The sequence below is a fragment of the Agelaius tricolor genome, unplaced genomic scaffold, assembly GCF_023055355.1.
Source record: "Agelaius tricolor isolate 1412-34295 unplaced genomic scaffold, bAgeTri1.0.p SCAF_114, whole genome shotgun sequence".
Classification (NCBI taxonomy): domain Eukaryota; kingdom Metazoa; phylum Chordata; class Aves; order Passeriformes; family Icteridae; genus Agelaius; species Agelaius tricolor.
Genome location: NW_027269374.1, coordinates 1 through 19865, shown reverse-complemented (window position 1 = coordinate 19865; position 19865 = coordinate 1). Strand labels below are relative to the sequence as shown.

The following is a 19865-nucleotide window of genomic DNA, read 5'->3' as shown; positions in this document are numbered from 1 at the left end:
TCCTGCTGTCCCCTGTCCTGCTGTCCCCTCCCCTGTCCGGTCACTGCGGCCAGCCCGGCCCCCTTTATAGCCGCGGTTATCGGGAATTGCGACACAGGGACAGGGACTGGGCACGCCCTGAGGCCAGGGAGGCTCAAGCCCCCCTGCAGACCCACACACACCCAAGGAGGGCAAAAGTCGCTTTTATTTATTTAGGCCTTGTCTAGATTTTAAAAAGTTTTAGGATAACAAAAAAAACCCAAAACCCCGAAACCCCAACGGCTGAGGAAAAAGGGAGGGAATTTGGGGTAAATGGTGACACCAGGAGGAGGGGGAGGAAGGTGGGAGAAACTGGTTGCTTGTGCAGCCTTTAAAAACAGCATCAAAACCTGCAGAGGGCAATCTGCAGAAACCCCAGAAAACCTGTAGAAACCCAAGAAAAACTGCAGAAAAGCTGCAGAAATCCAATAAAATCTGCAAAAAGCCCAGGAAACAGCAGAAGGCCCTGGGCACAGCTAGGGTATGGGGAGCTTCTCAGTCCTCCTCCTCCTCTTCCTCTTCCAAGCAGCGGATGCGCTTCCTCCTGCCCCGGGGCTGTGGATCCTCCTCTTCTTCCTCCTCATCCTCCTCAGAGCAGGGAGCTGGAGGGGCTGGCTCGGTTCCTGTGGATGGAGGGAGAGGGGAGAGGGCTGAGCCCCCCAGGGATGTGGCAAAGGGGACAGGGACAGGACAGCCCCGACCCAGCAGCGCCCACTCAGCCCCCAGGAGCGAGCAGAGGGGGCTGAACCCACCTGAGCTCCCACCATCCTCATCCTCATCCTCGCTGGCGAGCTCCCGGCGCCTCTTGGTGCGCGGCTGCACCGGGCTGGGGACAGTGACAGGGACAGGCTTCTCACTGCAGGGGTTGGCACAGCTCAGGGACAATGCAGGGGCCTGAATCCCCTCCCCAGGCAGGGAGAAGACCCTCCCCAAAAACAACCAGGACCCCAAAAGCTGAGAAGGGGGCTCTGCTCTCACCTGTCCGAGTCTGATCCCAGCCCTGCCAGCAGCGGCTCTGCAGAGGGGCACAAGGAGAGGGGCTCAGAGCCAGCCCCAAAACCTGGGGGTCCCACACCCCCACGGCCCCACCCCTCACCTGCAGCCCCATCCTGGGGGCACCTGGGGGGCTCCAGAGGGTCCTGGGGGGACCCTGGGGGGCCACGGTGGGCGATGGAGGCGGCCGCACGCCGGAGCTGCTGCGGGGTGAGGGCGGCCGGGATGCGCCAGAAGGATTCCTGGGGGACAGGGGGACATTGCAGGGCTGTGGAGCCGTGATATTTGCTGAAAAATCCCTAGGATTTGTCTCCTAAGGTGTACCCACGCTATTTGCTGAAAATCCCTAGGATTTTCCTCCTAAGATGTAGCCACACTATTTTCTGAAAAATCCCTTTGCCAGGATTTTTCCCCTAAGGTGTAGCCATGAGATTTTCTGAAAAATCCCTAGGATTTTTCTCCTGAGAGGCCTCAGGAACAAAATGTAAAACCAATAATTTTCTCCTGCTGTGGAATGCAACAGGTGCATCTTTGATTGGTCTCATGTGGTTGTTTTTAATTAATGGCCAATCACAGTCCGGCTGTCTCGGACTCTCTGAGAGTCACAAGATTTTATTATTTTATCCTTTCTATTTTATTATTATTTATTATTTTAATAATAATAATTTTATTATTTTTTATTTTAATAATAATAATTTTATTATTATTTATCCTTTCTATTCCTTGCTAGCCTTCTGATGACATCCTTTCTTCTATTCTTTTAGTATAGTTTTAATATCTCTTTTTCTTTTAACATAATATACATCATAAAAATAATAAATCAGCCTTTCTGAAACATGGAGTCAAGATTCTCATCTCTTCCCTTGTCTGGAAACTTCCACAGGGCTGTGCTGGGGACAAGGGGATGGGGACAGGGATGGGGACAAGGGGATGGGGACAGGGGTGGGGACAGAGATGGGGACAAGGGGATGGGGATAGGGATGGGGACAAGGGGATGGGGACAGGGATGGGGACAAGGGGATGGGGACAGGGGTGGGGACAAGGGGATGGGGACAAGGGTGGGGACAGAGATGGGGACAAGGGGATGGGGACAGGGATGGGGACAAGGGGGTGGGGACAGGGGTGGGGACAAGGGGGTGGGGACAAGGGGATGGGGACAGAGATGGGGACGGGGGGGTGGGGACAAGGGGATGGGGACAAGGGGATGGGGACAGAGATGGGGACAAGGGAATGGGGACAAGGGGATGGGGACAGAGATGGAGACAAGGGGATGGGGACAGGGATGGGGACAGGGATGGGGACAAGGGGATGGGGACAAGGGGATGGGGACAGGGGTGGGGACAGGGGGATGGGGACAGGGGGGATGGGGACAAGGGGATGGGGACAAGGGTGGGGACAAGGGGATGGGGACAGAGATGGGGACAAGGGAATGGGGATAGGGATGGGGACAAGGGAATGGGGATAGGGATGGGGACAAGGGGATGGGGACAAGGGGATGGGGACAAGGGGATGGGGACAAGGGGATGGGGACAGAGATGGGGATGGGGACAAGGGAATGGGGACAGGCACCTCACCTGCTCACTGGCGGGTGGCCGCAGCCCCAGCTGCCGCAGAAGGTTCCGGAAGCGCCGGTCCTCCATAGCATCCTCGTTCTCCTCCGTGAGCGGCACCAGCGGCACCGGGTGGGACACACCTGGGGTGGGAGCACCATCAGCGGGACCCCGACCCCACAGCCCCCAGCCCAGCCGGCCCTGGCCCCACTCACCGGCCCTGAGCCCACTCACCGTCCTCCTCGCGGTCCCCCGCTGCCCTCCGCAGGCAGCTCTGCAGCCACCGCAGGGGCCCGGCCAGCCCTGGGGACAGCAGAAGGTGACAAAGGATCCAGCAGGATCCAGCAGGGTCCCCCCCCTCAGCCAAACCCAGCTGGGGGGGTCTGGAGCCCCTCACCCACCTTCCCTATGCAGGTGCTGCGCCAGGTCCTGCCCAGCCCCTTCCTCAGGCACCCAGTGCTCCTCCATGAGGCCTTCATCGTCCTCGTCCTCCTCTTCCTCCTCCTCGCTGTCCTCATCCTCTCCTGAGCTGTCTTGGGCTGGCATGGCCGGGACACCTGGGGCAGCCTGTGGGAGCCAGCAGGGTTTGGGGGTCCCATGGGTGGGGACAGGCCCCGTTTGGGCGTCCCCAGGATGGGGACAGGACACGTTTGGGTGCCCCCAGGATGGGGACAGGCCACGTTTGGGTGCCCCCAGGGTGGGGACAGGCCCTGTTTGGGTGCCCCCAGGGTGGGGACAGGACACGTTTGGGTGCCCCCAGGATGGGGACAGGCCACGTTTGGGTGCCCCCAGGGTGGGGACAGGACACGTTTGGGTGTCCCCAGGGTGGGGACAGGCCACGTTTGGGTGTCCCCAGGGTGGGGACAGGCCCTGTTTGGGTGCCCCCAGGGTGGGGACAGGCCCTGTTTGGGTGCCCTCAGGGTGGGGACAGGTCACATTTGGGTGCCCCCAGGATGGGTACAGGCCCTATTTGGGTGCCCCCAGGATGGGGACAGCACCCTCAGGGCACAGCCCAGCACCCTCCAGCCCCCCATACCTGCCCAGGGCCGGGTCCTTGGCTCTTCCTCCTGCGTTTCTTGTACAGCTCCTTGCGTTCAGCCACCAGCCCCAGCCCCAGCAGCTTCTCCACCACCCGAGCCCGCGAGCGCCGCGCCGTCAGGTGCTTCATGATGTTCCCCAGGACGTCTGTGGGGAGGAGAGTCAGGCTGGGGAGGCTACAGGGGCATTTTTGGGGTCTTCCCCCCCTGTGTCCAGCTCACCATCGGAGCCCTGGAACTCCTCAAAGAGCCGCGTCAGCTCCTCCTCCTGCTCCTGCGTCCACAGCACGATGCGGGTGCCTTTCCTGAGGGGTGGGAAACAGCTGGGGGTCCCTGCCCTGTCCCAGGGGGTCCCTGCCCTCTCCCCGGGGTGGGTCCCTGACCCACCTCTCCCTCGGGAAGTCCTTGGCACTGCTGGCCAGCCCCATCCTCACCAGCTGCTTCACCACCTGCCTGCGCGTCCGCCCGGGCGTGGGGAGATGGGCCAGGATGGCGGCGATGATGTCCCCACCTGTGGGACAGCAAGGATGAAGGGACAGAGCCCCTGCCACCCCCCCGGGGGTCCCACTGAGACCCCAGAGACCCCCAGTACCTTCCACCTCCTTGTACTTCCAGTACAGCTCCCGCAGCTCCTGCTCCTCCTGCGGGGTCCAGGGGGGGACCCGGCTCCGGGTGGTCCTGGGGAGGGGGAGAAGGGAGGTGAGGGGAGGGGAGCAGCCCCTCCTGTCGCTGGCAACCTTTATGAAAAATCCTTTCCTTAGGATTTTTCCTCCTGAGAAGCTGAGAGGCCTCAGGAACCAAAGGCAAGCATTGATTATCTGCTGCTGTGGAATGCAACAGGTGCATCTGTGATTAGTCCATGTTAAATGTTTGTAATTAATGGCCAATCACAGCCCAGCTAGCTCGGACACAGAGCCCTAGCCACAAACCTTTTTTATCATTCTTTCTGCTCCTATTCTTAGCCAGCCTTCTGAGGAGAACCTTTTCTTCTATTTAGTACAGTTTTAATGTAATATATATAATAAAATAATAAATCAAGCCCTCTGAAACATGGAGTCAGATCCTCATCTCTTCCCTCACCCCAGAGCCCCTGTGAGCACTGTCCCACCCTCCCTGCCCCACTCACCCCTCTCCCTCCTGCAGGGAGCTGTAGCCCTTGGTCATCTCACAGACGATGGCTGGGCTCTTCCAGAAGAGCAGCTCCACAAAGGCTTTTTTGTTGGTGGCCGCCAGCGCAAAGAACTTGCCCAGAATGAACTTGGCCAAGGTCACCAGCTCCTGGGGACAGCAGGAGGGAGAGAGGGGCTGGGGGACACCAGGGACAGAGAGTGGGAGTGGGGGACACTGGGGATAAAAAGTAGGGCTGGAGGACACTGGGGACAGAGAGTGGGGCTGAGGGAAATTTGGAATACAGAGCAGGGCTGGGGAACACCAGGGATGGAGAGAGGGGCTGGGGGACACCAGGGGCTGAGCTGGGCTGCAGGACACCAGGGATGGAGAATGGGGCTGGGGCCTGCACAGGACAGGGATGGGAGATGCTGGGGGCTGCTGGGGACTGAGTGGGGCTGGGGGCTGCTGGGACAGAGAAAGGATTGGGAGATTCTGGGGACTGAGTGGGGCAGGGACAGAGCAAAGATTGGGGGATTCTGGGGACTGAGTGGGGCTGGGGGCTGCAGGGACAGAGCAGGGCTGGGAGATTTTGAGGACTCAGTGAGGCTGGGACAGAACAAAGATTGGGAGATGCTGGGGGCTGAGAGGGGCAGGGACAGAGCAGGGACTGGGAGATTCTGGGGACTGAGAGGGGCTGGGGGCTGCAGGGAGAGACCCCTCCTGGGCTGGGGGCTGCAGGGACTGAGTGGGGCTGGGAGATTCTGGGGTTGAGTGGGGCTGGGGAATTCTGGGGTTGAGTGGGGCTGGGGGCTGCAGGGACAGAGCAGGGCTGGGGGATTCTGGGGTTGAGTGGGGCTGGGAGATTCTGGGGCTGAGTGGGGCTGGGAGATTCTGGGGCTGAGTGGGGCTGGGAGGTTCTGGGGTTGAGCGGGGCTGGGAGGTTCTGGGGTTGAGCGGGGCTGGGGGCTGCAGGGACTGAGTGGGGCTGGGGGCTGCAGGGACTGAGTGGGGCTGGGAGATTCTGGGGACTGAGAGGGGCTGGGGGCTGCAGGGACAGAGCAGGGCTGGGAGATTCTGGGGCTGAGTGGGGCTGGGGGCTGCAGGGACTGAGTGGGGCTGGGGGATTCTGGGGTTGAGCGGGGCTGGGAGGTTCTGGGGCTGAGTGGGGCTGGGAGATTCTGGGGACTGAGTGGGACTGGGGGCTGCAGGGACAGAGAAGGATTGGGAGATTCTGGGGTTGAGCGGGGCTGGGGGCTGCAGGGACTGAGCGGGGCTGGGGGGATTCTGGGGTTGAGCGGGGCTGGGGGCTGCAGGGACAGAGAGGGGCTGGGGGCTGCAGGGACAGACCCCTCCCGGGCTCAGGGCTCGGGGCCCTGTCTGACCTGGTGCGCGGCAGCCGCGGGGTCGCTGAGCAGGCGGTGGAAGAGGGCGAAGAGGGAGAGCTGGAAGAGCAGGGGCTCCATGCGCAGGTCGCGGGCCAGGCGGTGCAGCAGCCGCGCGGCGCAGTGGTTGGTGCGGGCGCTGTTCCGGGCGTAGCCCCGCAGCAGCAGCACCAGCGCCCGCACCACGGGGGCACAGGCGAACCTGCCCGGCGGTGCCGTCAGTGCGGCTGCCCTGCAGCAGGACCCCACAACCCTCCCCAAACCGTTCTTGTGGGGCACAGGAGAACCTGCCCGGTGGTGCTGTCAGTGCGGCTGCCCTGCAGCAGGACCCCACAGCCCTCCCCAAACCATTCTTGTGGGGCACAGGCGAACCTGCCCGGTGGTGCCGTCAGTGTGGCTGCCCTGCAGCAGGACCCCACAACCCTCCCCAAACCGTTCTTGTGGGGCACAGGAGAACCTGCCCGGCGGTGCCGTCAGTGCGGCTGCCCTGCAGCGGGACCCCAAACCCCCAACCCTAACCCAAACCATTCTTGTGGGGATCCACAGAATTAGAGGGAGAATCAGAGGGTTTTGGGGAAAGCTGCAAAAGGCAGGCCTCAGATGCAGCAGAACTGTGAGTAGAGTTAAAGCAGAAGCCATGAGATAGGACAGCAGAAAAATTATTTAAAATGTAGGGAAAGCAAAGGCAAATAGAACAATGGCCTGTGTATTAACGCTTGTCTGAATAGCTCTCTAAGCTGCAGAAAGTTTATCTAATAAGATATTAGGAAGGTTAAAGCTTAATAATGGAGCTCTGTGCGTTGTGTTTTAGGGCTTACAAGCAGGTATTGTATTCAAAATAAGCAAGCATTGTTTTAACCAAAGGTACGTGTGCTTATGGTGATTGGATAGAACTACTGTCAATGTGCTTTTGCTTTGTGGGATTGGTCAAGAAGCTCATAAAGTGAGTTGTAACATTAAGTTTTTTGGCCTGCTGCCTGGATTGTGAGCTGCTGGCATCTTCCCATTGTCATAACCATGTAATGAGACTGATGCTGAAAAATCAAACAGCTCGAGGCACATTTTACAGCAGCCCTGTCTTGTTTGTGTCTGTAAACAGCCCCCCTTGCCCGCGTCAATTCTCACCGCTTCAGGTAGTCGAGGAAGTTGAATTCCTTCTCTGACACCTGCATGGTTTGCTCCTCCTCTTCCTCGTCCTCCTCCTCTTCTTCCTCTGGCTCTTCAGGCTCGGGGGGTGTGTGCCCTGTGGTGGGATATGTCACAGACATCTTTTATGGAAAATCTTTTCCTTAGGATTTTTCCTCCTGAGAAGCTGAGAGGCCTCACAAATGCAATATAAATAATAATTATCTGCTGCTGTGGAATGCAACAGGTGAATCTGTGATTGGTCTCATGTGGTTGTTTCTAATTAATGGCCAATCACAGCCCAGCTGGCTCAGACAGAGAGCCTGAGCCACAAACCTTTGATATCATTCTTTCCTATTCTATTCTTAGCTAGCCTTCTGATGAAATCCTTTCTTCTATTCTTTTAATATAGTTTTAATGTAATACATATTATAAAATAATAAATCAAGCCTTCTGAAACGTGGAGTCAGAGCCTCGTCTCTTCCCTCATCCTAAAACCCCTGTGAACACGGTCACAGGGATGTGCTGAGGGTCTGCAGTGCCCTGGCCCAAATTTTCCCCCTTCCCAGGGCCACAGGTGGGGACTTGTTGGAGCTCAGGACCTCTGGGTGTCCCTGCCAGGGGGCTCAGAGACCCTGGCACACAGCCCAGAGCACCTGCGGGTTTGATTATGACCCATGGAGCGAATCACCAGCTTTGTATGAAGGCCTGAAAGCCACAGAAGTTGAAGTAGTGTAATAATAAAATTATCGCTAGGTGAAAAAGTAGATTTTGGGGTTTTTAGAATAGGGGTTTTGGGGACAAGATGGAGGAATTTGGGCGTGTCCAGCCTTTCTTCTTCTTCTTCTTCTCTACCTCCAACTTCTGCTGTGATGTTGGCACTTTTGGATTGGTTTAGAGTAGAAACTCTACAAGCCACAAGAGCTTGAGTAGAATGATAGTGAGTTTGTCACAGGGTGAAAATGTAGAATTTTGTGGTTTTTAGAATGGGAGTTCAGGAGGCAAGCTGGAGGAATGTGGGCATGTCCTGTCCTTCTTCTCCTTCTTGGTCTCCATTTTCTGCTGTGATGTTGGCACTTTGGGATTGGTTTGGAATAGAAGTGCACTGTTTAACATAGGTGATAGGTATTGGAAAGTAATTGTAAACATGTTGTACATAGCTTTTAGTATAAAGAGATAACACCACAGTGTGCCTGCAATTGTCCTGCTGGACAGACCTCAGCAGGGCAGGAGAAAAAATTTTTACAGATAAGATGCAATAAACAGAGACTTTTCACATATCTCAGGGCTGCAATAAACTGCAAACCCTCTGAGAGGGACTCACTGGGCAGGGGAGCGACGAGGATCTCCCGCAGCAGCCGCGTCTCCTCGGATGGCCCCACATCCGCGGGTCCAAACACATCCCCCTCAGGCCAGACCTCCCTGGGGACAATGGGGACAGCTTGGCACTGTGTCCCCACGGCCCAGGGACGAGATGGGCAGCACGGTGCTGGTACCTGCGCCTTGTGGAGATAAACAAAGCTCCACGACTTTTGTGGAAGTTGTAAAGCCGGTGTGTTTATATGTGGGAATGGTTCTTTTAAAATGCCATGCCTGCTTCTGGGAACTTCAGGTCCCTTTTTATCTCCTTCCCAAATACATATGCCTGCAATTTCACAACAGGTTCATACATATTCATTTTTACGAATTTCTCGTGACATTTGCTGCTAGCTCTTATCAGAAGGAATTCTTAGGTCAGTTTGTCTGTCTCTCTGTCTCTCTCTATCACTTTCTGCCTCTCCCCTCCTTATCTTTGTCCTTCACTGAAGCAGTTTCTCTGAGCCTGGGCTTTTGCAATCAGAATACACAGCAAGCTACATACTTAAAGATGTACATTCCACTTAAATCAAAATGGATTTCTGTCGGAACTCAGCACATCCCTCTGGGCGTCCAGAGTTGCCGAGGACCCCGCCGTGGGGCTCGGAGACCCTGGCACGCAGCCCAAAACACCTGGGGATTTGATTTTGATCCCTGGAGCAAGTTGCCAGCTTTGTATGAGGACCTGAAAGTCACAGAGGTTTGAATAGTACAATAATAAAATTATCACAAGGTGAAAATGGAGATTTTAGGATTTTTGGTATGGGGGTTATGGGGACAAGATGGAGGAACTTGGGCATGTCCAGCCTTTCTCCTTCTCGTTCTCCATTTTCTGCTGTGATGGTGGCACTTTGGGATTGGTTTAGAGTAGAAGTGCACTGTCTAACATAGGTGATGGGTATTGGGAATTAAGTGTAAATATGTTATATGTAGTTTGTAGTATAAAAGGACAACACCACCTCAGGGGCGATCAGAGTGCCTGTGGCTGCCCTGCTGAGCTGACTTCAGCTGGGCAGAAAGAAAATTTTATAGATAAGAATTAATAGACAACCTCAAGACTGAAAAGTGAAGAGTCCAGACTCTCAGCGGTGCGGGCCAAAACAGAGACATCCTGCACATCTCGGGGCAGCAATTAACAACCAAAAACCCCAGAGATTCCTACCCTGGAAAATTTCTGCTCTGCCTCACCTGGCCGAGCGCAGCAGCTGCAGGGCCTGGGGCACGCGGGAATCCCTCAGGCACTCCTGGATCCTCAGCAGAGCCTCCGCCCGCTGCTCCTCCACCGGCGTCTCCGAGGTGGCATCGAAGGGCACCACGTCCTCGGGGAGGGGCACCTTGCCCTGTGTAGGGGAAGAGAATGTAGGTAAATAAAGGAAGTATAGAATGTAATCTTATGCCCTAAAGAGTTGCAGCTGAGCCAATTACTAAGGGTTAGGAGCAGGCCTGATGTTAAGAGTAGCCAATAAGAAGAGTGTTATAACAGAGTGGATTGGTTGGTTGAGGGGAACTGGAGTCAGTTGGCTACTGCGAGGATGAGGAAGAGTCAGTGCCTAGAGGAGCTGCCTACAAGAAACATCAAGGAGAAGAAACGAAACTCTAGCAGCATGGAACCCTTGCAATGTAATGGCAATAGAAACTCCTGCAATGTAATGACAACGAATGGTGACCCCGACGTGATTCGGGAGAGATGACCCTGTGGATTCTGGAATAAACTATATGACCCCATGGATTTGGGGAAACAGGACTCGACTATATGACCCTGTGGATTCGGGGAAAAGGACCTGAATACTAAACTATTGGTAAAATATATCAATTGCAGCTATTAGTGTCTGTTAAATATGAGTATAAAAGATTTCGAAGATAAGTACTTTGTAAAACTGAGAAAAGCTGCAAAACTGAACTAGCGTTTAGAAATACATATTTGAAACATTTGGAAATATATATTTGAAATATAATATGCTGTTTGAACATTTGTATAACAAATGGAACAAGGAAGAGTCAGTGCCTAGAGGAGCTGCCTACAAGAAACATCAAGGAGGTACGGAACTCCAACAACATGGAACTCTTGCAATATAACGGCAACAGAAACTCCTGCAATACAATGACAACAGCCCTGGGGCAGGACAGGGTTATGCTGTGCCCCACCAGCACCCCCAGAACTCCCCGTGGGGCTGAGCCCTTCCCTGGTACCTCCAGGCAGGCCTGGACCTGCGGGGCCAATCCTTCCCAGAGCTGCTCCAGCTCCGCGGCGCTGAGCGGGGCAGGGGCCGCCGGCACATGAGGCTTCTTCTTCTTCTTCCTCCTCACACGTTTGCTCTGGGGGGGCAAGGATGGGGTTAAGAGAGGCTGCCTGACCCCCCAGGGGCGCCCCCAAGGCAGGGCAGCCATGTCTCTGTCTCTCTGGGAACCTATAAAGTGTTGCTCCTACAATGCACCTATGAAATCTATTTGTTGCTTTGAAAATAGTTTTTAAAGCCATATTAATTTTTACAGTCCACTCTCTCCCTTAGTGTTTATATGCCCAGCCTATTCTATGCGAATGCATGAATAAAATACTCGTAGGAATTATTCTTGAAATCTTCATGAAGGTTAGATGTTTTAGAAGACATAATAAGGTGTGTTCCTGACATAATTGCATTCCACAGCAGCAGATAATCATTGATTATAGAAACTCCTGCATGTCATAATCATGATTATCTGCTGCTGTGGAATGCAACAGGTGCATCTTTGATTGGTCTCATGTGGTTGTTTCTAATTAATGGCCAATCACAGTCTGGCTGTCTTGGACTCGCTGGTGAGTCACAAGATTTTATTATCATTCCATTCCTATTCTATTCCTTCAAGCCTTCTGATGAAAATCCTTTCTTCTATTCTTGTAGTATAGTTGATATATTTTAATATAATATATGATATCTTGTATTAATATAATTATGATATATTTTAATATAATATAGATCATAAAATAATAAATCAGTCTTTCTGAAACACGGAGTCAAGATTCTCATCTCTTCTATTCTTTTAGTATCGTTTTAATATAATATATATTATGTATATATTTCATATAATATATATTATATATTTTTATTATATATATTTAATATAATAAAAAATATATATAATAAAATAACAAATCAGCCTTTCTGAAACACGGAGTCAGATTCGCGTCTCCTCCCACGTCGGGGCTGCCAGCAAAACTCCACGCACTTAAATCTAACCAATGAAAACTCAGCTCGGGCTGGTGTCAAGCATCACATCCCATCCCACCTGCACCACGAGGTTGGCGCGGCCGCGGCAGAAGCGCTCCAGCATGCGCAGGAAGAGGTGAGCTGTCTCCACCAGGTCCCTCAGGAAGCTCCGAGGCTGCTTGGTCTCGTCAAACTTGCGGAAGAGCGTGAGGAAGAGCTCCCGGTACTCCATTAGGTAGAAGATGTTGCCTGGGGAAAAAGGGTGGCAGTGGGAGAAGGTGGGTCAGGGATACCCCAGGTGTTGTGGTGTGGTTTTTATTTGGCGTGTTTATTGTTTGATTTGTGGTTTCGTAGTCCTTTTGGGTTTTTTCTCTCCCCGTTTTTACAGTGACACACACCTGCGCCTTTGTTATTTAACTGAGCCAAGGTGTCAGTTTATCTGTTTCTTACTCAGCTACTTCCCGGCCAAGTTTCAAACCCCTTCCCCTCACATCCAGCTGTTAACCCCTCCAGTCCCAAGCAGTTTTCCTCCCTTGCATTCCCCGCCTTGTGTTCCACCCCCAGTTCTCCCATTAGTTGAACACTGTATCCTCCCTTGAGACCTGCCCCCCTTTATAAGCTGTTGTTTGCCCCCAGTTTGAGGCCTGGGAACCCAGACTCAGGGAGTTTAACATCAAATAAAGAAACTTATGTCACCCCCAGGTCCGTGCTGTGCCTTTTTGTTCCGCCACTGGTTTGCTCGGATTCTGCAGAGCCCGAAAGAGGGGGACTGTCACCCCCACTGTCACCCCCTAGCCAGGACGTGCCACACCCAGGGATGGACAGAAGGACAGAAGGACTCACTCTTGATGACCTGGCTGCTGTCCCGCACCGCCTGCTCCGGGCAGCAATCCATCTCCTGCAGCGTCCGCAGCAGCTCCTGGTACGCCTTCAGGGCCAGGTGCATCCTGGGCATGGCAGGGAGGGAGGGGGGGTCACAGGTGCCATGGGGGGTTCCCAGGTAGTTGGGGGGGGGTCCCAAGCACTCCCAGAATCCCAAATGTCCAAGGGGATCCCAGGCAACACAAAGAATCCCAGATGCCACGGGGAGTCTCAAGAAGAATGTCAGGTTCTGGAATTGACCACCAAAGGGTGTCCCAGGTTTCCAGAAGGTCCCCGACACCATGGGGAGTCTCAGGTACTCAAGGAGAACCCCAGGTACTGGGATTCACCACCAAAGGGTGTCTCAGGTGCCCTGGGGTCTCCCAGGTGTCCAAGGAGTCCCAGGCACCCACAGGGAGTATCCCAGGTGCCCAGAAGATCCCAGACACCATGGGGAATCTCAGGTACTCAAGGAGAACCCCAAGTACATCATCCCAGATGCCCAGAAGGTCCCAGACATCATGGGGAATCTCAGGTACTCAAGGAGAACCCCAAGTACATCATCCCAGATGCCCAGAAGGTCCCAGACATCATGGGGAATCTCAGGTACTCAAGGAGAACCCCAAGTACATCATCCCAGATGCCCAGAAGGTCCCAGACACCATGGGGAGTCTCAAGGAGAACCCCAGGTACTGGGATTCACCACCAAAAGGTGTCCAGGTGCCCTGGGGGGGTCCCAGGTGCTCACCTACGGGCCCAGGTTGTTGCCTCCTTCTTGTCCATCAGTGCCATCTCATAGTACATGGTGAGGTTCTGCTCGATGAAGTGGAAGGCTCGGACCCCCACGGTCTCGGACACCAGCTCAGGCCGGAAGCCCTGGAGCCGGTTGAAGGCCATGAAGAAGGCGGTGGCCCACAGGTAATAGGTCTCATCGTGCTGCTGAGCCTTCTCCCTCACCAGCTGGTCCTGGGGGCAACCAGAGGGTTTCAGCAGGGATGCCACAAGCTGGAGAGGGGATCCCAGCCCTCCGAGCCCTCACCTTGACCAGCAGCATCAGGCGGTTGTAGCAGTCCTCCAGGAAGTCCTGGCAGAAGCGGCGCAGGAAGAGCCGCACGTTGCGGGCGGAGCGGCGGGAGGGCTCGGCCTCGGGGGCGGGCTGCCGGCGCCGGGGCAGCCGCCGCGGCTCCTTGCCCAGGTCGTGGCTGTAGCTCTTCAGCTGCACAGGGGATGGAGCGGCCAGATTTACCCCCCTGTAGTCCTTGTCTCTGCGGCACCCACTATGTGCCTGTCCTGGAGACCCAGGCCACATCCCTGGTTCTGTGCTCCACATCCCATCTTCCAATCCTGCGTCCCACCTGTGCTCTTGTCTCTGTGCCCACCACTCACATTCCCATCTCAATGACCTCTGCCATGTCCCCATCCCTGTGCCCACCACTCACATTCCCATCTCAATGACCTCTGCCACGTCCCCATCCCTGTGCCCCCCACTCACATTCCCATCCCTGTGCCCCCCACTCACATTCCCATCTCAATAATCTCTGCCACTTCCCCATCCCAGTGCCCCCCACCCACACTCCCTACCCAATGATCTCTGCCACCTTCCTGTCCCTGTGCCCCTCACCACATTCCCGCACCCTGTGCCACGTTCCACACCCATCCCTGTCCCTGTGCCCCTGCCACGTCCCCAGCCCCTGTCCCCTTGCCCCACACTCACATTGTGCAGCCCCTTGTGGAACACCACATCCCTGTCCCCGATGGACTTGACGCCCTGCAGGACGTAGGAGCCACCAAAACGAGAATGCCTGGGCAGGTGACAGGTGACAGGTGACAGTGGCTGAGTGACGCTGTCCCCACTTTGGGGGTCCCATCCTGCCACGGGGGTGCCCCCATCTCACCTGGACGTGCGCTGCAGTGCCCGGCTTCTCTTCTCCGCCATCTCCCTCTGCCTCAAGCTCTCCAGCTCCCGCGTGTCCTCCCCGTGCTCAGCCCCTGCTGTCCCCCGTCCCAGCGCTGCCAGCTCCTCTGGGCTCTGCAGGCAGCTCTGTCAGCACCATGGGGGCTCTGCCACCCTGCCTTGCCACCCTGGCCCAGCTCACCTGGTCACGGAACATCAGGGAGATGATCTCCAGGACGTGCAGAGCCCACTGCTGCTCCACCTGGGCGCTGGCCAGGAATTTGAGCAGGTCGTCCATCCCGCTGATGTGCAGAGCCCACAGCACCCGGTCGTGCACGCTGGCATCACCATCCACGCCCTGCTGGGGATGGTGGAGGGGTGTCTGTCAGAATTCAGGACATCCCTCCAGGTGTCCAGAGTTGCCGGGGGGCTCGGAGACCCTGGCACGCAGCCCAGAGCACCTGAGGGTTTGATTTTGACCCGTGTTGCAAATTACCAGCTTTGTATGAGGACCTAAAAGTCACAGAGGTTTAAATAGTTTAATAATAAAATTATCACAGGGTGAAAATGGAGATTTTAGGATTTTTGGAATGGGGGGTTTGGGGATAAGATGGAGGAATTTGGACGTATCCATCCTTTCTTCTTCTTGGTCTCCATTTTCTGCTGTGATGGTGGCACTTTGGGATTGGTTTAGAGTAGAAGTGCACTGTTCTAACATAGGTGATAGGTATTGGGAAGTAATTGTAAATATTGTACATGTAATTTTTAGTATAAAAAACTAACACCACCCCAAGGGCTGGAAACAATTCCCAGCTTTGTGTGAAGAGTTACAAGCCACAAGAGTTTGAGTAGAATTATAGTGAATTTGTCACAGGGTGAAAATGTAGAATTTTGGGGTTTTTAGAATGGGAGTTCAGGAGGCAAGATGGAGGAATCTGGGCATATCCTGTCCTTCTTCTCCTTCTTCTTCTTGGTCTCCATTTTCTGCTGTGATGGTGGCACTTTGGGATTGGTTTAGAGTAGAAGTGCACTGTTCTAACATAGGTGATAGGTATTGGAAAATAATTGTAAACATGTTATAGGTAGTTTGTAGTATAAAAGGACAACACCACCCTGAGGGCAGTCAGAGTGCTGCTGGCTGCCCTGCTGAGCTGACCTCAGCCAGAAAGAAAATTTTATAGATAAGAATTAATAAACAACCTCAAGACCAAAAACTGAAGAGCTCTGACTATTTCTCAGACACACAGGCCGAAACAGAGACATCCTACACACCTCAGGGCTGCAATTAACAGCCATGAACCCGAGAGGTGTCAGGGTCCCCATGGAGCCACTGAGGCTGTCAGGGAGGCAGGGCAGGGCCCTGTCGTGGTACCTGCTCCTCTGTGGGGTCGGGGGGGCACGTGCAACACGTTGCGCACCAGCAGCAGGATCCTCTCGATCAGCAGCGTGTCCTCCTCCTGCCGCTGCTCCCAGTCCTGGGGGGACACAGCTGTCAGGGACCCCCACAGCCCCACGGGGGTCCCTGGCAGGGAGGGACCCCATGGCCCTGCAGGGTGGACCCTACAGCCCCCAGGTGACCCATGGCAGGGACAGACCCCAAAACCCCCTGAGGGACCAATGGCAGGGACAGACCCCAAAACCCCTGAGGGACCCACAATAGGGACAGACCCCAAAACCCCTGAGGAGCCCCAATAGGGACAGACCCCCACAGCCCCTGAGGGACCCCAATAGGGACAGACCCCAAAACCCCTGAGGGACGCCCAATAGGGACAGACCCCAAAACCCCTGAGGGACGCCCAATAGGGACAGACCCCAAACCCCTGAGGGACGCCCAATAGGGACAGACCCCAAAACCCCTGAGGGAGCCCCAATAGGACAGACCCACAGCCCCTGAGGGACCCCAATAGGGACAGACCCCAAAACCCCTGAGGGACTCCAGTAGGGACAGACCCCACAGGCCCTGAGGACGGACCCCTGGAGCCCCCTGGTAATTCCAAGACCCTGCAGCCCCCACAGGACCCCCCAGCAAGGACAGACCCCACAGCCCCTGAGGGACCCCCGCCAGGGACAGCCCCCCAAGGGGACTCACCAGCTGCAGGAGGTTGTAGAGCTTCTCACTGAGCACCCCAAACACCTTCTCATTGGCAAAAGCCTGCAGAGACCCCACGTGAGCAAGGGAACTAGGCAAAGCCCCCTGCCCACAACACGTCCCCGGGCAAAACTCACCTCCTTGTAGGCCTGCAGGTAGGACAGCACCTGCAGAAAGTGGTGACGGGAGGTGGCATCAGCTGGCACCTTCCCAAAGCACAGCAGGGCCGGCTGGGTCAGGTTCACCATCAACCTGGGAGGGAGTGGAGGGCTGTGAGAGACCCCTGCCCACCGAGGAGCCCCCACAGGGCCACCCCTGACCCCAAGCCCGCCCCTCCATACCTGATGACAGCATCAAAGAGCACCTTCTCCTGCGGGTACTGCACCAGGATGGGCAGGAGATCGTTCTGCAGGATTTGGGCTGCCCCCAGCTGCTGCCGCACATCCCGGGTCTCATCCTCGTGGCGCAGGTACCGGATCAGGTCCTTGACGCTCTCTGGGGGCATGGAGCCGTCAGTCCCCGCCGTTCCCGGTGTCCCCCCCGCCCCCGGTGCCCACCTACCCAGGCAGTCGGGCTCCCGGTGGTACACGTCGCCCTCCAGGTAGCCCAGGGCGCTGCAGGTGGCCAGGAGCTCGCAGTTCATCATGTACCAGTCCATGCAGCGCGGGGCTGCGCACCGGATCGGTACCGGGGGCCACCTGCGGGCCACCGTCAGCATCGGGGACCCCCGGTGCGGTTCTGCCACCCGTTCTGGGCTCCCCCGGTACCGGCAGAACCCGGGGCACTCTCCGGTCCCAGTTTCCCCAACACCGATGAACCTCCCAGGCTTGGTCCCCGCTCGGTACCGGAGCCCACCGATCCCACAGCAACCCCCAGGCTCCGGTACCACCTCGATCCCAGCGCATCTCCCGGTGCGGTCCACCCCAATACCGGAGCATCCCGCAGCCCCGGCGCACCCCAAGCCCGGTTCCTCCCGTTCCATATCATCCTCCCCAGTTTGGGTTCCCCCCCAGTCACGGACTAAACCCCGGTCCCAGTCGGTCCCGGTGCGTTCTCGGTCCCGGAGCATTCCTGACCCCCCCCCCCCCCCCCCCCCCCCCCCCCCCGCCCCATCCCGGATCTCAGCCCCCAGCTTCCCCCAGACCCCCCTGATCCCGGCGCACTCCCCGAGCCCGCCGATCCCGGAGCATCCGGAGGTCCCGGTTCCCCCAATCCCGTATCAACCCCCGCCCCGTTCCCGAACCACCCCCCGGTTTCGGTGACCCCGGATCACCCCCAGTCCCCTCTCCTGGGCCATCCTGGGCCACTCCCCGCTCCCGCACCCCTCGATCCCGCTCCCCCCGATCCCGCTCACCGCCGCCCCGTCCCCGCCGCCCTCACGGCCGCGCTCCCGGTCCCGGCGCGGGGGCGGCGTTACACAACCGCCCCAGTTCCCGCGGGCCGAGGCCCCGCCCCGCCGCACCCTTCAAGCGGCAACACCCCCTGAGCAGCCCGGCGGCCCCTCTGGTGCCCCCCGGTCCGCGCACCCCCCCTCCGCCCACCACGGGCACAAACCGGCGGCTCGGTGCCTCGGGGTGCCCCCAATCCCCCGGCCGTCGCCCCCCGGCCCGCGGAGCTGAGGGGTGGAAGAGGGGAGGGGCTCATTGCGGGGAAGGGACGCGGCGGCGGCGTTGCCCTTTTAAGAACGGTGCTGGCTGGGCGGGGCCTGCCCGGGGCGCGGGAACGGGCGGCCCCTCCCGCCACCCGCCGGGCGTGCTCCGGTGTCGTCCCCCCCCCCATTCTCGGTCCCACCCGATTCCCGGTGCCGGGCACGGCCGCGAGCGGTTACCAAAATAAAAGAGCAGGTTTAATTCACCGAACACAGAAGTCCCGCCGCGGCGGGGCGGGGGGGGCGGCCCCGGCCCGGTACGGGCGGCCCCGGGCAGCCCGGTTGGCCGGTTCCCGGCAGCAGCGGGGCCCCGCCGCCGCCCGCCCGCCGCGCCGCGCCGCACACACACGCACCACACGCACCGCGGCGGCCCCGTCACAGCAAAGCAGCGGCGGGCGCGGGGCCGCGCCCCGGGACGGGCCCCGTTACAGCCCCTGCGTCTTCAGCTCCAGCGGCTCTGCCGGCGGCTCGGGCGGCGGCTCGGCGGCGGCGGCGGCGGCGGCGGTGACGGCGGTGGGGGCGGGCGGCTCTCCCTTGAGGGCGGCCAGGCGCTCGGCCAGGCTGCGCGGCCGCGGGCACAACGCGAACTCGTAGAGCACCGCGCCCAGCGCCGCGCCCAGCAGCGGGCCCGCCCAGTACACCTGCGGGGGGGCGGCGTGGGCACCGGGACCGGGGCACCCCCGGCTCCCCGCCCTCCGGAGGGGACACGGTACCCACCCCGCTGATGCCCGGGCGCCGGCCCATTCGGGGCCACCCGTGTCCCGGTGAGCGGGGACGGCCCGTGTCCCCCCTCCCCGGGATGTCTCCGGGGGGGGCAGGACCCGTCTCCCGCTCCCCGGGATATCCCCGGTGGGGCAGGACCCGTCTCCCGTACCCCGGGATATCCCCGGTGGGGCAGGACCCGTCTCCCGCTTCCCGGGATGTCGAGGGGGGCAGGACCAATCTCCCGCTCCTGGGATATCCCCGGTGGGGCAGGACCCGTCTCCCGCTCCCCGGGATGTCCCCGGTGGAGCAGGACCCGTCTCCTGCTCTCCGGGATATCCCCGGTGGGGCAAGACCCGTCTCCCGTACCCCAGGATATCCCCGGTGGGGCAGGACCCGTCTCCCGTACCCCGGGATATCCCCGGTGGGGCAGGACCCGTCTCCCGCTCCCCGGGATGTCCCCGGTGGGCAGGACCGTCTCCCGCTCCCCGGGATGTCCCCGGTGGGGCAGGACCCGTCTCCCGCTCCCTGGGATATCCCCGGTGGGGCAGGACCAATCTCCCGCTCCCCGGGATATCCCCGGTGGAGCAGGACCCGTCTCCCGCTCCCCGGGATATCCCCGGTGGGGCAGGACCAATCTCCCGCTCCCGGGATATCCCCGGTGGGGCAGGACCAATCTCCCGCTCCCCGGGATGTCGAGGGGGGTGCCCAGCACCCTGGGGTGCTGCTGTCACCGTGGTGACACCGGCAGCCACCCGCCTTCAGCGGGGACACAGCGGCTGGGGCAGGACAAGCGGGGAGGGACTGGGGGGGGGGGGCCCGGCGCGGGTTTGGGGGGTCCCCGTCCGTCCCCCCCACTTACCCAGTGGTTGGCGAAGTTGCGGGTGATGACGGCGGGGGCGAAGGAGCGAGCGG

General features: G+C 58.1%; 1 protein-coding gene across 1 annotated transcript; it reads right to left on the bottom strand.

Moving 5' to 3' along the window:
• Positions 1-166: 166 nt before the first annotated feature.
• Positions 167-18056, bottom strand: TIMELESS (timeless circadian regulator). Its single transcript, XM_071419660.1, is given in 31 exon segments — positions 167-641; positions 771-874; positions 997-1033; positions 1115-1253; positions 2586-2704; positions 2796-2864; positions 2963-3128; positions 3598-3746; positions 3821-3903; positions 3986-4109; positions 4191-4276; positions 4725-4876; positions 6091-6292; positions 7216-7333; positions 8540-8637; positions 9760-9911; positions 10762-10887; positions 11836-12005; positions 12600-12703; positions 13366-13583; positions 13657-13833; positions 14332-14419; positions 14513-14646; positions 14714-14869; positions 15884-15907; positions 15909-15986; positions 16601-16663; positions 16738-16852; positions 16942-17095; positions 17162-17298; positions 17955-18056. Coding segments are annotated over 30 exon segments (3630 nt in total). The 5' UTR covers positions 17259-17298; positions 17955-18056; the 3' UTR covers positions 167-513.
• Between the last annotated feature and the right edge of the window lie 1809 nt (positions 18057-19865).